This window comes from Culex quinquefasciatus, chromosome 3 (genome assembly GCF_015732765.1).
Source record: "Culex quinquefasciatus strain JHB chromosome 3, VPISU_Cqui_1.0_pri_paternal, whole genome shotgun sequence".
Classification (NCBI taxonomy): domain Eukaryota; kingdom Metazoa; phylum Arthropoda; class Insecta; order Diptera; family Culicidae; genus Culex; species Culex quinquefasciatus.
This window is the reverse complement of record NC_051863.1, coordinates 115191274-115207827: the sequence shown is the minus strand read 5'-3', so window position 1 is coordinate 115207827 and position 16554 is coordinate 115191274. Positions and strand designations below refer to the sequence as shown.

Below are 16554 nucleotides of genomic sequence, written 5' to 3'. Positions count from 1 at the left end.
AAAAAATGGATTTTTATACCCCCTCCCCAACCCCCCGTAACAAAATTTTCATACAAATTTAAAAAAAAAATTATGGAGCGTAACACGTAATCTAATCTAATCTAATCTAATCTAATCTAATCGAACACAAGCGCAGCCAGTCCGAAGAAAGCATCCGGGAAGAACTTATGGTTAGATTACGCCTCAAGTTCTTTCTTGTCATTATTAATGATTGCAGTACTTTCGAGAACCCCCGAAATGTATTACACTCACTAAAGCGGCCCGGCCTACTGCGTTGCATTAACCGCAAGAGACAGATTCTATGAACGGAACCCACATTTCATGGAATCATCAGGGGAAGAAGAAGAAGTGAGGACATACCGTACTAACCACTTCGAGTTATTTATAGAATATGGTGTGTAGTGTGTGTAGGGGAATTGTTGGGAAAGGGATTGTTGTATTATATAGTAAATGACCTTGTGACATTATTTCACCACTACGGATTAATTCACTCAAGGCTTGTCAACCCCTCGGTGGCCGAGTGGCTAAAGCATCTGACCACCAACCCAAAGGTGTGAGTTCGAATCCCACCTGATTCCATGCGTTTTTTGTTCATATTCAAAGTTCAATTATAGTCGAATAATTTCAAGGAGACCGGTCGGGAAACGAACCCGGAACTTTCCGCTTATGAGGCGGGAGTCGTAGCCATTAAGCCACGGGCCGGTCTCACTATGGAGCGTAACACGTAACACGTAACAAAAGAACGCTCACATACATATTTTGTTAGAACCAATATTTAGCTCCACCTAATTTGAGCTTGATCAGAAAAAGTCGATGTTGCCGAAATGACCCATATACAAAATTAAAACATTGTTTCTGATTTTTTTCAGTACAACTTATTACGTTCAGTTATTGCCACGTTGCCCAACGCATTCCTCGCAGCTTCCTCATTACACCCCATAAAAGATCCACAGCTTTAGCTTTTCCTCTACTCGGCAACAGGTGCCATGCGCTCTCACTCTCTGTCGTGTGAAAAATGCTCAACTCTCTCATTCTCTGAGAGTGCTCCATGTCTTCGGAGAAAACCACAGCCCCTGCCCTCAACTAAAAATACCAACCATGTGTACAACGCCTTCCTGTTTGTTGTTATCAGCTTTTCCTCTCCAGTTGACGGTAGCCGTACGAACGTCCGTTTTGTTCTCCAACTCGAGCCGTCGCTTTCCACGACGGAGCAGGCAAAAAAGACAATGTTGTGTCGGTTGTGTTCAGCATCCTGAATGCTGCGCTCACATGGGAGGATCCTTTGGGAGGATGTGTGGCGGACGGGAATAACCGGGACAGGACGTTGACTCCGGGTTCCGTTTATGTGTTAGGACATTTCCACCCAGCTGATTATGAGTCAACATTGCTGGGCATGAGGGTAGATTGCTCTACTAAGGACAATTGATGGACAAGAATTTCTCAATGGACAATTAAAATACATGTCAGAGAAATCATTTTATTTAAGTGACTGTTCAAAGATACAATAGATTATTTCAAAACAAACTTACCAACTAGAATAAAAAAAATAAGGTTAGACATTTTGACAGGTCACCTCCTTTCTTTCACTCAGACAAAAATATTTCTGACATCTGTCAAACTGGATACCTGCAAACCACCTGTCAGAATTTCTAACCTTAAAATCGTTTTCGAGTGGCTTTTCCCTTATTGATGATTTAACCAGACAAGAAATTGGCTGGTCCGCACCACTTCTCGATAAACTCGATGACGCTGGGAATGTCCGTTTGGGGTGCCATTCTGGCCGCCACCGTTAGCTTGCTCCATGCGTCCCGATTGGCCAGCCGGTGCGTCCGTTGGAATACCACCGGTTGGCGTCCCATAACCGGATAGCCACTCACCAAACAAGCCTGGTCCGAAATGCCCAAACTGGACTCGTACAGGTTCCGATCGTCGGTCGGCAGTACCTGGTCGACCTTCTGGTCCATACTGACGGCCAACACCCATTCACGGATTTCCTCGTGCAAGTTGAGTTCGTTCTTCAGGTGCAACTCAGCCGGTATCGGGACCGAGCTAGGAAAATCCGTGGACGAGAGGTCAGAGTGGTCGACCAGGTTGCCGGAACCTTCCTCAATCGCTTCGCAAACGTCCAGATAGTGGTTCAGAATGACAAACGCTTCCGACTCGCGTCCCAAGCCGCGCAAATCCATCCCCGCTTCGTAGTAACCCTTGTCAACCGGAACCACATCCGTGTGGCGAAGCATCGCAACGGAGATCTTGACCGCGATCGACTGCAGAGCGGGTGCCTGACGACATGCTGCCCGAGTGCAGTAGTAGTGCGAGATCATCAGCAGCTGCTCGAAACGATCGATCACGTCAGCTTCGGCTTGGTCCGATCCGCGCAACGCTTGCACCAAGTTCAGCAAAAGTTCCGAAGGTTCTTCCAAATCTGAACTCCGTCCGGCTCACGCAAAGCAAAGCACTCCAGTGCGATGCGGTTGTAGATGTTGAAGTTTTGGGCCACCGGAGGGACTCCGTGTTCAAGGTAAAGATTCAACGCTGCTACACAATCCCGGTCCCGTATCAGTTGGGCTGCGTACTGAGCCAGATACTTTTGCAGTACCGGAACACTGTGCTGCTTCGCCTTGTCGATGCAGCGTGTCCACTGGCCCTGCTCGGCCAACAGATCCAACGCTCCCATTATGTCAATATCCGCCAGCTGCTCTACATTTCCTTGGTTCCGCAGGCGAGACTTTTGCTGTGTCTCCACGTACGCTACCAACTGGGGATCGATCTCCTTTGCCAGTCGGCGAGCTTTGCTCCAGTTGTCCGTCTTTATGAAAACGTCAACCGCCTCGCGAGGCATCTCCGCTGCCAAGTACAGCTGGGCAGCCGGTCCAATCTGGTTGATCTCGATCAGCCGTGGTCCAAGATCGCGAGCGATGTCCATCGCCTCTGGACCTTCAAGAAATTGGTTACAGATTTCAGCTGCTCGCAGCAAAGCTCGTCCTACCGTAGCTTCATCTGCGTTTCCATCGGTGATCTGCAGCAGACATTCCGTCGCCTTCTTAAACTCCTCCGCTCTTGCATACTCCGAAGCCTTCTGAAGCAGATATCTCGAATCATTCGATCCACTGCCACGATTTGCTCTCGCGTACAACTTCTGAATCTCTGCGAGCGCACCCGGAACGTACTCCTTGGCAATTCTCAACGCATCGCTCAGCATGTTATACTCTTTGTAGTGTTCCAGGATCAAGTCCGGACGATCTGCCCGGATCATTAGAGCTTCATAATCCGGATAATTCCTAGACTCCAGCGCTGACGCTGCCTGACTCAGCAGTACCTCCTTGACCGCTTCCGGCAGATACTTTTCCGCCACCCGAAGTGCCGACTTCCAGTCACCACTGTGCGTGTGCATCATGATCGCTTCCTTCGGTTTGTTCGCCAGCAAGAACTCCGCTTCCGCCTCCGTAAACTTCCCATCGTCCTCCAAGGCCATCGCAATCTTCAAGTGCACTTCATCAGCCGGCTTACCGCTAGCCTTGCAAAGATCCAGCGCGAAATCAAACTGTCCAGCTTCACAAGCATATGCGATCGAGTTATCGATCAGGTTCATCTTGGTGAGCAGTCTAGCGGCTCCCTCGATCGGAAGGGATTTTGCCCACATGAACGCAACCTGGTTCGAGGCTCCTTCGCCTCCCTTCTGCTTAGCCACGCGGTGCGCTTCCTCCCACTTGTTGGCCGTACAGTACATATGGACGGCTGCCTTCCAATCTCCAGCAGCTAAAAAGTGTACTTCAGCGTTCTTAAGACGGCCCTTGGTCTCCAACTGCCTCGCCAGTGATGCATGAGTTTGTTCCAGCATGTTCTTATGGTATCGCTCCACCAGACGGATCATTGAATCGTACATCTCCAGCTCCTTGTACATGTTGATAGCAATGTCTGGCTCATTTATCGTCAACAGAACCTTTTCAGCATCCCGGTACTTCCCTTCTCCTTCAAGTCCCTTTGCCAGCTCTATAAACATGTCCTTCACATCTTCCGACTCCAAAAACTTGTCCGCAATATCAAACGCCTTCTCCCATTGACCGTGTTTGTTCAGCAAGTTAACCGCTTCCTTGTACATCTCCGCCCGAATCAACAACTCTTCCGCGGTCTTTACATCCCCAATCAGACACAGATGCTCAGCCAGCTCGACCGCATACTTCCTGATCTCCTCCGGATCATCGACGACTTTCGCGATCTGAACCGCTTTGCGCCACTGCTTCGCTCCAACGGATGCTTCCAGCGCTTTGACCGTGCAACCTGCTTCGATGTAGTGACTGATCGACGCATCCAGCTGTCGCTTCGACACCAACCAATCACCCCATTCCTCCTCCAGAGAGATCACCTCGTCCGGCGAAACAAAGCGGGCCAAATCGATCGCCCTTGCGTATGCTCCTCCCTTCCGGTACAGACTGATGGCCTGCTCCTGCTGACCCGTTTTGTGAGCCAACTCTGCAGCGAGTTCGAACAATTCCGCTTTTACCAGAGAGGCCGACACTCGAGTCACGATGTTCTCATTGGATAGTAGATGCGGCGTCTTGAGTGCCAGCTTCGCCGCCTTCACCGGCTTGTTTGCCTTCATGTACAGCGTCATTGCTTTGTCCTTCTCGCCGCGTTCTTCCAGCACTTCGCCAGCCTTCTCTTCCTGGTTGGTGTTCAGCAGGAACTCCATCTGCTGCTCCTTTAGCTCGGCCAGCCCGTGGTAGCCGCGACGTTCCGCCAGCTTGATGGCATCGTCCCAGCGGCGTAGCTTCTTATACATGTCCAGCGCCGCTTCGATGTCACCCTGCTCGATGTAGATGCGCTCCGCTGACCTGTTAAGCATAACCTCAATTATATTCATTCAAGGTTAATCAAAGATCCATCAACCACCATGTAACGATTGACTTTTGAAGTTTAGTTAACAAGGCAATTTTGGATTCTGAACTCACCTCAAATCCCCACCGAGCAGCGCCATCCTTGCCCTCACCTCCGGACAGTTCATTCCGGGACTTCCCGTGCTTTCCTCGTACTTTTCCGCAATCTTGATCATCTCCCCGATGTAGAACGTCTTCGAAGCGTTTTCAAGCGCGGCAAAGCACCGTTGCGCTACCCTTAAATTCTGCTGTGCCAGTGCGATGTTCGCCAAATTGTGCCACATGGCCTTCGCGGCCGGTTTGTCCCCGAGCGATTCCAGATAGAAGATGGCCCTACCAAAGTCACTATCGTTGACGGCCGTTCCAAACTCGACCAGACCTTCGTCCAGGTTGTACACGTGCTCGGATGCTCCCTCCCGGGTGTGCACCTCGGTTTTGCCCTCCTCGCGGAGTACGTCGAATACGTCACCTCGAACCGGCATGATGGTCACGTGCTCCGGGAGGTCGATGTTGTACCAGACGGCGAGGTTGGAGTCGCTCTGGGCAACGGCTACGTCGCTGGAGGGAACCCACTGGACGAATGCTACCTTCGCTAGGAGGGTTTGCTTCTTGCCGGATGCGATATCTACCAGCAGAAGACGCATCTTCTTGTCCCGAAAGAGGAGTTTGTGGCCGGTTTCGCTCAGTTCCAGCCAGTCAATCTTGGAGTCGTGAGTTATCTGAGAGATCGTCGACTGAAGGATTAGATCTACCACGCAAACCGTTTTCATGTCCAGAAGATATGCGAGTTTCTTATTATTTTTGGAATTTCCACGCTCGTTCAGACGAACTGAAATGACGTGGGGATTAACGAATTCCGTCCTTACAGATCCGAGAATGTAGTTGTGACCGTACTCGATCAGCGAGAGTTCTCCAGCGTTGAAGATCAGCGCAACGGTTGGGTTTTCAAAGTAGAAGCGTTCATGACGACCCGTTGCGATCCACGGAATCTCGCTGGTCATGGCGCGGATAAGATCACACAGGATTAGGGAATCTTCCGTTCTGGCGACCAGATAGTTGTCTTTGCCCATGATGCGAACGTCATCGATCTCCAACCCTAGCTGCGACTCCACGATCATGGTATTTGAAGGTTCGTGCAGGGATTTGAGCAGAACCTGACTTGGAGCCACGAACGTCAACTCAAACTTGTCCTGCCAGATGGTTCGACGCAGTACGGATTCATAAGCCAGTACCGCCCCGCAGAGCGACCCAACGGTCAACCTTGATCCGTCCTTTCTCCACGCGATCGCCGTTACCGAGTACAGATTTGGAATACTCTTGCATAACGCTTCCGTCCACGTGTTCTGCCGCGGACTCCACGAAAAGATACGAATCCGGTCAAAGCTTCCCACAGCCACAGCCTGTCCGTTCGGACTGGAGGCCGCAATGGTGAACTCACGCTCCGTATCGTCCCTCGTGTAGTCAAAGTTTCGCGACAACCGACCCATGCTGTCATAGAAGCAAACCTTCTTGTCACATCCCGCCACCAGTATTCCACTTTGTGGCCAGGCCAGCGACATCGGTGCCACCGGATGCTGCAAAATCCTCCCAGACGACTCACCCGGCTCCTCAATGATAAAGAACTTGATCACCGATCCGTCCTCATGGCCGGACAACAGTCCCGTCCCTCTAGCGTTCGGCGCCAACGAGACCACAAAGCTCTCCGCCGCGTACAACGTCTTGGATTTGTTGTTCTTACAGTGCAGTGATCGCACCTTCCCATCCTCTAACCCGGCGATGATCATCCCACCCGCCAACCATGTAACGCACGTCACGGCACAGCCCTGCGGAAACTTGTTACAAATCACCTTCTTCTCGTTCCACGACTCGCCCAGCTTGTACACGTACACGATGCTATCGCTCTGGGCCACCGCCAGTCGGCTCGAGTCCGGACTGAACGCGATCCCCCGGATCACGTACGAGCTCTTGCCCGCGTTCGGATCGGCCGGTTTCGTCGAGAACTTGTCCCGCCGCTCGCCGTTTTCGTCAAACAGCAGGATGGTCCGGTCGGCGGTGGCCACCGCCAGCTTCTGGTTGTTCGGAGACCAGCACAGCCCGGCCACGCGGTACAGGTAGTCCTGTTGGAAAGTTTGGTTTGTTGAACAACGCTTAATCTAGTGTTTCCTTACGTACCTGAGCTTCAACGACCGTTTTCATAAACTTTAACTGCATCTTTAGATTTAGAATAGTTTATTGCGACTTTCTTTTTTAAAAATTTGATTTCAAATATCGATTTTTCACCCGTTTGTTTAGGGAACCTGGAAACCTCACCGGGTTGTTGGGGGTTACCGTTGCCATGGTTTCGAAGCTTGGCCAAAACAAAAGTCGTAAAAAACAATGTCAACAGGTGGACTGTTTACCGACAAAGGCACATGTTATCAAACAGGTGTCCTGAAACAGCAACAGGTAACACGTGGATAGAGCGGAGCATGGCAACAGGTCATCATGGGAACGAGGTCATGGAAGCATAACAACATAGTTTGTTGTTGTAAATCAACCTGAGCGATAATTGTTTCCCATTTCAGCACTACTGCTGAGGAGTGTATAACTCATGTACCCATCCAAAATCAAGAAGTTTGATACGTCGCATGACTGGTAAACACTGTTTCCTAATGCGGTTCCGGATGTGGTCACCGGAGATCGGCGGAACCGGTTCCGATGGGTCTTATGGTATTTAATATTATTCTAGGATAGTTTTGCGTGACTATTCATGGTAGAAGAAAGCTTATCAGTTCACAATTGGAATAATCTGACACTTTTTCCAAAAATCCGGATCTTCCGGTGGCCTGTACTCCGGCCATCGGTCCGTGCAGAACGATTTTTCATCGGATTATTGTTTCTGGTGCAAAAACGAAGCTATTGGTGTACAGCAATCGATGGTTTGCGCGAAATCTTGTTGCGGTAATTTTTTGGGTCCTTTTTTTCCCACTGTGTAATGGCTTCTTTAGAAAATAAAACAAATTGAGAAAAAAACATTATAAAATAAATAAAAAGTCTCACCCAAACAACCCACAATTTTCTAATGTCGATATCTCAGCAACTAATGGTCCGATTTAATATGTTAAAATATGAAAAATTCGTGAATTTTTCCGATCTTTTCGAAAACCATATTTTCAAAATTTTTAAATCAAGACTAACAATTCAAATAGAGTGAATTTTCCTGTTTTTAAAACTTTGCATGGCAATATCTCAGCAACTAAGGATCGTATCAACAAAGTGCAAAAAAGCAAAATATAGAGAATTTTCTCAGCTTTTCAAAAATATTTTTTTCTAAAATGATCAAACATGTGCACTTATTTAAAAAAAATGAAAAACTGCAACTGTGTGTGTGTGTGTGTGTGTGTGTGTGTGCAACCAACCAAACGGGACCACGCGGTCGCTTCTTACAAATTGAGTTGTTTCCATGTATTTTTAGATCTACATTCTATACATGCAAATAACTCGCATAGGCATTAGGAAGGTGTTAGCTCTGCCGAGCTTCGGTGTCCCATTTCTACGCTAGCTAGCCGAGCGCGAGGTACCTCAGCTTGAATCGACAAGCCCCGCCCTGAAGAACGTTTGCGTCAATCGGATTCAAACGTTATTTAGAACTTCCGAACCCTTGTCAAATGGACAAGGACCCAGCGCGTATATAGTTGATAGTAACAGTATTCCTAATTCCAGTCGCGATGGCCGAGTGGTTAGCATTTTTGCTTACCAATCCAAAGGACGGGGAATCGAACCCCAACTCGAGCGACTCTGATTTTTCGTTCATGTTCAGATTTTCAAGATTTATATTTCCTATACTTTCTCGTTTGAAGCAGATGGGAATCGAACCCAGGACCATTCGCATAACGAACCCCGTAACCAGTTAGCTACGGCTGCTCCTTGGGAACGCTCTACCGGCGTAGTCTTGAATAATGTGTGTGTATGTCAGAATAAATGAAGAATGGTTGTTTTATAAAAAGAACGAGCTCACCAGTGGACAAATTGTTCAAAACCAGCTTCTCTTCAATCGTCTTCGTCTTCGTCGAACGAGGGCGGGTACACGCTCAAGGAGGCCTGTTCCCGCTTGCCACCGCCCACTCGTAATCCGCTCCGTCCACCTTTTGTAGCATTTTTCACGCTTTCGTTAGCGGGATGTTGACCTTGACGAGGACCGAGCACCATTCTGGTCTTCGGGAAAGGTTCGACAGCTACCGAGTTCCATGCCAGTTCCGCAACCAATCCGGAACAGGCCACGTTCTCCATTGAACCGTCCTCCTCCAGCACCACCACCACCACCGCGATCCATCCAAATTATCCCATTTTTCCGCCGAACACTCGTTTGAAAAACTTAACTTTCCAAGTAATTTTCACAATCTTGCATGAAAAATTATTGGAGCCCGAGAAAAACTGTAACAGCGAAAAGTTTTCGCGTCTGCACTCCCCGATTGCTAAGATCGATCTTAAAAAAAAAAAAAATGAAAAACTGCAACTATTTTCAAAAAAGTTACCTAAAAATTGATAATATTTTGATTTTTGAAAAAATCAGCATTGATTCAAAAATGTATAACTCGGTCAAAGATTTTTTGCACAACCTGGACATTTCTGAAAAGTTAACTTTGGCCAATTTGTATTCGATGTCCCCTAAAACATGTAAAAAAATAAAAATAATGGTTTTTTGTAAATCAAGTTTTAGTGAAAAAAGTGACATTAAAAATCACCAATTTTTTTACCGTGTATCATTTTTTTCAGTGTAGTTCTTATCTTAATCTACAACTTTGCCGAAGACACCAAAACGATCAATTAATTCCTTCAAAATAAACCGATTTTTTTTAATTTTCATGCATCATTTTTGTAGGGACACCAAAAAAGTTTTAGCCGGATTAAAAAATACAAAGTAAAATTTAAAAAATATCAATTTCATTTGTGAGTCTCCCACAGTAACAAGCAAGAGGTCAGCAGAACGAAAATATAGAAACGATATGGAAATAAAACACAATAAGGTTAATTGGTGCTCGTAAATCACATTACATTTATTAATTGCAACTTGGATGTGACAAACCAACATTTGCTTTTGTTTACTTTCTTTGTCGCGTTATTCTACAAACTATAAAATCATGTGTCATTTCGCAATGGTTATTTCCGGCAAAAAAGTCACATTTTTCACACTAGCATTACCTCAAACAAAGGTAAACAGTGCAGAAAAAAAACATGACTCCCATCAAAATATACAGTTAAGCACACAATTTATCTTCAAAATAAGAATGCCTAACATCAGGTGAATAAGAATGGTACAATTGATAGCTCCGAACTCAACCCTTTCCATTTTTGTGTTGTTTCTTGCTGCGTCAAACGTGAAACGTTTTCCAGTGTGCGAGATCTTCTCGAGCCGGTTAGTGGTGATGAATGTTGAACAGGTCGCCGGCGGACGGCAGCGGCGCCAACCCGCCCGTCACGTCCGGCAGGGCCGTCAGGTCGGGCAAGTTGTTCATGTGGTTGCGCACCTCGCGCTGCACCTCTTTGATTTTCGATAGCTTCGATGTGTACTCCTGGAGTGGGTGGGGGGGGGACGATTAGAGTTTAACTTTGTTATTCAAAAGTGTATGAAATTTATTACCTCCAATCGCTGTTCTGCCTGCGCCAGCAGTTCCTGCTGCTCCCGCTGAAAATCCTTCAGCATCGTCGTCAGCTTCTTGCGGTCGTCCATCTCGGAGGCGAGCCGGGCATTGTAGTCGTTCAGGATCTTTATGGCATCGTTGACCTGGAAATTGAGGGTTTGAAAATGTGTCAGTAATCCTGATGGGTCAGCGTTAAATAGATGTTTATACTTTTTATAAACACTAAATGTTGGGAAACTGTTAAGTAACTTGAAAGTTATCCTTTTAATGTTTGATGGTAAATATTTTCATAACCATGAATGAAGAAATCAAACTTTTCGAAACAATCGTTTCGTATACTATAGCTAAACAAACGCTCCAAGTTTCAACTAGTTTGGTAAAACCAGTTAAAAGAAACAGTAAATAATGTAAACAAAAATCAGAAAAGCACGTGCCACAATAGATTAGAAAAGCAACTCGCGACGAAATTTTGAGGCTAGGAATTTTGACAGGTATGATTTTCATAAAGTATTCGCCTCCTTTTCTCTCCCACAGAAAACTGGGGACAATGTAGGGGAGAGTGGGGAGACTTGATCCCCTTTTTTTGTATCGCACGTAACTCTGTCAATTTCTCACAAAACTATGAACTTTTTGCATGAATTGAAAGCTTAAACATTCAACTATGTTTGGCTGATAAGGGTATTTCATCAGATAAACTCTTTGAATCATGCCAAGCGTTTTTAAAAAAAAATAATTAAGCCGGCATTTTCAAACTGTTAGGGGTAATTTGATCCCTCTTTTAACATTTTTAAGAAATCTTAAGCAAAATGTTTCTTATTCATCCAAACCTGGGTGATGAATAGAGAGAATGCGTAACGTGATTTTCGAATGATCCCACTTTGTTTACATCTACAAAGTAGCTTTTGTCTTGTTTTCGACAATTTTTGGTGGAAGATTGTGTATGTTTTAAAATTTCGATCGGTTAGAAGAGGTTTTTGACGAAGAACTGCGGCGAGAGTGTCATTCTGCGATGTCGCAGATATATTCCCTGGCTGATTCTGGAATCCTGCAGCTCTTCCTGATCCAGCAAAAAAAAAAAAAAAAAAACATTGCTAATTCTAGCGAAGCTGATCCAACAAGCACAACTCCAGGTCCTCAAAAGCCAAACATTTTTCATTCTAACAAAAATAAAAAATATACAATTTTTAATGATCGATAACAATACTCTCTCCTTTTGGCAAACAGTAAATTGGTTCCACTTTGACAGTTCAAAATTAGGCCGTTTTACGAACCACTATTCAGCACCCAGATCCAAACTGTTAATTTTCTATAAGTTACTGCAATTTCACATTAAACCTATACGTTTGTGTTCAAAATATAACAAGTTTAGCATGCAATATATTCAAAAAACTTAAAATTTTCCATTTTAGACCAAAATTGAGCATGTTTACAAAATTTGTTTACAATTTTTGTTTACAAAACTTTTAAAAAATGGTTCAAACTCCAGTAAGTTATGTACAACTCTACTTCAGGAAGCTATGTACGAAAACCCAGCCCAATTATTTAATCTTGAGGCTGATTCCAGTGACTGTAAAAACGCAGGGATCAAGTCTCCTTAAACGTACATTTTTAAACAATTGATTGTAAAAATAGTATGACGATAAATTTAACGTTAAATGCGTAAAAGTTTTGGAGTTGATATGTTTATCAAACAATTAATGTATAAGAAATATTTTTTTGAATAATTTTTGAGTGTTTTCTATACTTATCAAAACAAAGAAAAAAGATCTCTTGGAAGATTTTTGCAACACATTTTAGAAATATTTTTTTTATTCATAACTTTTTTTGTTACTAGGTCCTTTTAGGTGCTGTGACCAGGTTGGGACCGAGGATCGTTAAATAACTAATATGTAACAAAAAAAAACAACTCTTTAAACTCCATACTTGGAGATCATGTTACTGACGAGGGTTACTTGGTCCAAGCGGATGGACTCAAAATTCTGCTACCTACCAGAAAGGATTACAACTACGTTCGGGATTTCTTGAACAACACCAAGATTGAATACTACAGCCATGACGATCCAGCCCCATGAAACAGGTCCTCCGTGGCCTGTACGACATGGATGCGAGTGTGCTGAAAGAAGAGCTCAAAACTCTTAAGTTGAACGTGATCGAAGTCTTCAAGATGACGAGACACAACAAGGACATCAAGTATCGTGATCAACTGTACCTGCTTCATCTCGAGAAAGGATCGACAACGCCGTCTGAGCTGAAAGCAGTTCGGGCAATTTTCAACATCATCGTGTCTTGGGAACGTTATCGTCCAGTGCACCGTGACGTGACACAGTGTTCAAACTGTTTGCAGTTTGGACATGGTGGAAGGAACTGTTTCATCAAGAGTCGTTGTGCAACCTGCGGAGGTGAGCACAAAACTCAAGCTTGCGAAACAATCAAAGAGAACATCGAAGCGAAATGCTTCAACTGTGGTGGCGACCATTCGACCAAGAATCGAAGCTGCCCAAAACGAGCTGAGTTTGTGAAAATTCGGCAGCAAGCGACGACGAGGCACCAACCAAAGCGTCACAAAACACCACCAACTTTCACGGACGAGGATTTTCCTGCTTTGGCGTCACCTGGAGCGGGATCTGTTCGAGTGGTTCCAAATCTGCAGCCATTGCCGTTGAATCAGCGACAAAAAGTTGCAGAGAACACAACACCTCCTGGCTTCAGACAGCAACCGAGGGAAAACCAGCCAACATCGACGGATGAAGGCAGTAGTGACCTGTTTTCTCCACAAGAACTTCTGAACATTTTCATCGAGATGAAAACAACACTGCGTGGGTGCAAAACTCGTGCAGAACAAGTAAGAACGCTTGGAGGATTTATCTTGAAATACAGTTCTTAGTTTACTCGTTCGATTGATTTTGAAAAATTCAAAGATGTTTTTTATTTTAGTTTTAAGTTAGGATTAGTTGTTAAACTATTTTTTCTTTTTTACCCAAATGTATTCAATTCAATGCAAAAATGTAAAACAATTTGAATTTAATAAATGAACAATAACAATAAAACGAAAAACACAACAAAGATGAAGAGCATTTACCCATACCACTTAGAATGTAAATAAAATGTAAGTTCAATAAAGACATATTTAATTTCAATTTCAACATGCGGAAAGAGTCGATATGTATACGTGAAGGTGGGTCTAGGACGTGAAATTAAGAAGTTCATTTTTCGAGTGATTTAATACAGCCTTTCCTCAGTAAGGTGAAGAAGGCGAAAACTTTCTTCTGAACTTACTAGCATATTTTGGTGCATATTTGAAATGAGTTTAGTGCAAAATATTGTGTGGTGCTGACTAATATTCCGTGGGACCTTTGCTTGTTTATTTCGGAACAATTTCTTTTTTGTTTCAATTTATAAAAGGATCAAGCTGCTCGAATTCAAGTGCTGGAAACAATGAACGTTCAAACTTGCAACAACAAAACATTTCAAAAAAGTTCAAAAAAAGCTTGCTCCGAATTTGAATGGGACACAAAGAAAGAATTAACAGACTCAAAAAAAAAAAAGATTGACATCGCTAAGAAAAATGGGTTTGTTAGATGCTGAAGGACATGTCTGACCGTTGTAATCGACGGTGCTTGGAATAAGCGAAGTTACGGAAAAGAGTATTTGGCACACCCACAGTAAAGTCCACTTTTCAAACATGATGCCCAAACTCAAGTCACTTTGCTGCATGTTCGGGTTTCATTAGAATGGATTACTGGTCAGCCAGCAACAAAGCAGTAAGGAATAAGGGCAAGGGTATTAGACATGTCTTTTATAACGAGTCCTCTGAATTCGCTTTAAACTTTGTGGCCTCGATAAACGAAAGCATGAAAGTGTACTTGAAATTCACGTCCGTGTTAGGGAATGTAGTTTTGTTGTTGGGGCAGAGCTCGTCAAGCGAATAATGAATGTTTCTCGGGAGTGACACATAGAACTAGAATCCTACCTTCACCGCCAGCCGCATCGCCGCCTCCTTATCCTCGAGCTTGGCCAGCGCCGACAGCTCCGAAACCTCCGGTGGCAGGTTCGCGATCCGCTCGCGCACCGCCGCATCGCTCGAGGCCGAGTTTTCCAGCTCCTGGATGACCCGAATCAGCTCCTCCGGCTCGGGCGGATCGCCGTCCGGCTGGTGCGGACTCAGCGTCACGTGCGTTTCGACCTTGCCGTTCACCTCGATGGTCACTTCGCTCTTGACGGGCTTCTTCTCGACGGGGGCGGCGCTGCTGCCGGAGTTGGCCGTCGCCGAACTGCTCGAGCTGCTCGACGAACTCTTGGACTTTTTCTTATGACCGTGGCCGTTGGAATCGCCTCCCTCCTGCTTCCGCTTTTCACGCTTTTCCTCGCCGTTTTTCTTGCTCGGAGTGGCGGCGGTGGCCGTGGCAGCCGCAGCCGGACTCTTTTCCCTTTGGTTCAATGCGGCCGAATATTCTTTGATTTTGGGCTCGTCGTACACGCCACGCTCGCCCCAGATGTTCAGGATCCGGTTCAAGCTGTGAATCGTCTTCTCTTCCGGTCCAGACCCGGCGATCAACTTGAACGCCTTCAGCAGCACATTCTCGTACTCCTTGCCAAACTCCGGGCCCTTCTTTTTGCTGTTCTGGATCACGTCGTTGGCCAGGTACATGAAGGTCAGCTTCTTCGACGAGGACACTGCCGAAACGAGAAATCAGGTTAGGTACCGGAAGTCGGTGACAAAAACTGGACTTACCCCTATGCAGCTCCTTCAGCCAGGTTTTCACGATGATCGAGTGGTGCTTCCGGTGGTGGATCAGCCACAACGAAAGCGTCTGGATACTTTGTTGGCTCGGGTTCAGCTCCGACAGCTTCTTCACCAGACCGGATTCGGTGAAGGAGGACATTTTACCCCAACAGCGTGCTCCCAACCAAAATCACCGAAATTCACACCCAAATTATCCCGAGATGCACCGAAAGCTCACTTTTTACATCAAATTCACCTGAAATTTACGAAATTTTCATCCCTCGCGCACGAAATAATCGAAAAACTGATGGCCAAACGATGGCAACCGAATCAAAACATTCGCGGCAGCGGCCTTGGCTGGCTGGCTGTCAAACGCGCGGAGAAAAGTCACAACAAAACGTGCGATGACAGTTTCAAGGCACAGCGCTGTCGGCGAACGGTTGGCAGATGGGAAGCGTTTGCTGTAGTGCGGGTTGCTTGCATTTGGGGAGTTTTGAAATCTATTTCAGAGGAAATAGAGTTATCTACGTGCGCATGTATTGCGTGTAGGGGAGAGTGGGGAGACTTGATCCCCGGGGAGACTTGATCCCAAGCCTGTATCTCGTCAGCATGTGGTTAAAACAATTAGCTTTGTTCTAGAAAGTTGTGCGAAATTGACTAAAACTCATTGTAGAAAACATAGAAAACGAAACTAAACGAAACTATTGGCACTACGCCCCCCGGGGCATGGCCTTCCTCTAACGTGGGATTTCTGCTCCAGCGCCTCTGACGAGACAGGAGAAACCGGGACCGACGTTTTACTTCACCATCCGATAGAAGCTCAGTGGATAAGGCGGTAGAAAGCATAGAAAAAAAAAATAAAAATGTTTAGATTGAGTTACACACATTTTTCTAAAAAGTGCTGCAAAAGACTTCCAAGAGATCTTTTTTCTTTGTTTTGATAAGTATAGAAAACACTCAAAAATTATTCAAAAAAATATTTTTTATACATGAATTGTTTGATAAACATATCAACTCCAAAACCCTTACGCATTTGACGTTAAATTTATCGTCATACTATTTTTACAATTAATTGTTTAAAAAAGTGCGTTGAGGGAGACTTGATCCCTGCATTTTTACAGTCACTGGAATCAGCCTCAAGATTAAATAATTGGACTGGGTTTTCGTACATAGTTTCCTTTAGTATAGTTGTGCATAACTTACTGCAGTTTGAACCATTTTTCAAAAGTTTTGTAAACAAAAATTACCAGCTTTTATAAACAAGCCAATTTTTGTCTAAAAAAAGAAAATTTTAAGTTTTTAAATATTCTGCATGCTAAACTTGTTATATTTT

General features: G+C 45.1%; 2 protein-coding genes across 2 annotated transcripts; both read right to left on the bottom strand.

Moving 5' to 3' along the window:
• Positions 1-1460: 1460 nt before the first annotated feature.
• On the bottom strand, positions 1461-7133 carry LOC6031303 (intraflagellar transport protein 172 homolog). The gene is given in 4 exon segments (XM_001842070.2): positions 1461-2401; positions 2404-4835; positions 4953-6994; positions 7050-7133. Coding segments are annotated over 4 exon segments (5220 nt in total). The 5' UTR covers positions 7089-7133; the 3' UTR covers positions 1461-1694.
• A 2751-nt stretch (positions 7134-9884) lies between these two features.
• On the bottom strand, positions 9885-15596 carry LOC6031301 (regulation of nuclear pre-mRNA domain-containing protein 1B). Its single transcript, XM_001842069.2, has 4 exons — positions 15231-15596; positions 14469-15172; positions 10498-10641; positions 9885-10429 (listed from the first exon to the last, which is right to left on the bottom strand). The coding sequence occupies exons 1-4, from the start codon at positions 15379-15381 to the stop codon at positions 10274-10276; spliced, it is 1155 nt and encodes a 384-aa protein (XP_001842121.2). The 5' UTR covers positions 15382-15596; the 3' UTR covers positions 9885-10273.
• Between the last annotated feature and the right edge of the window lie 958 nt (positions 15597-16554).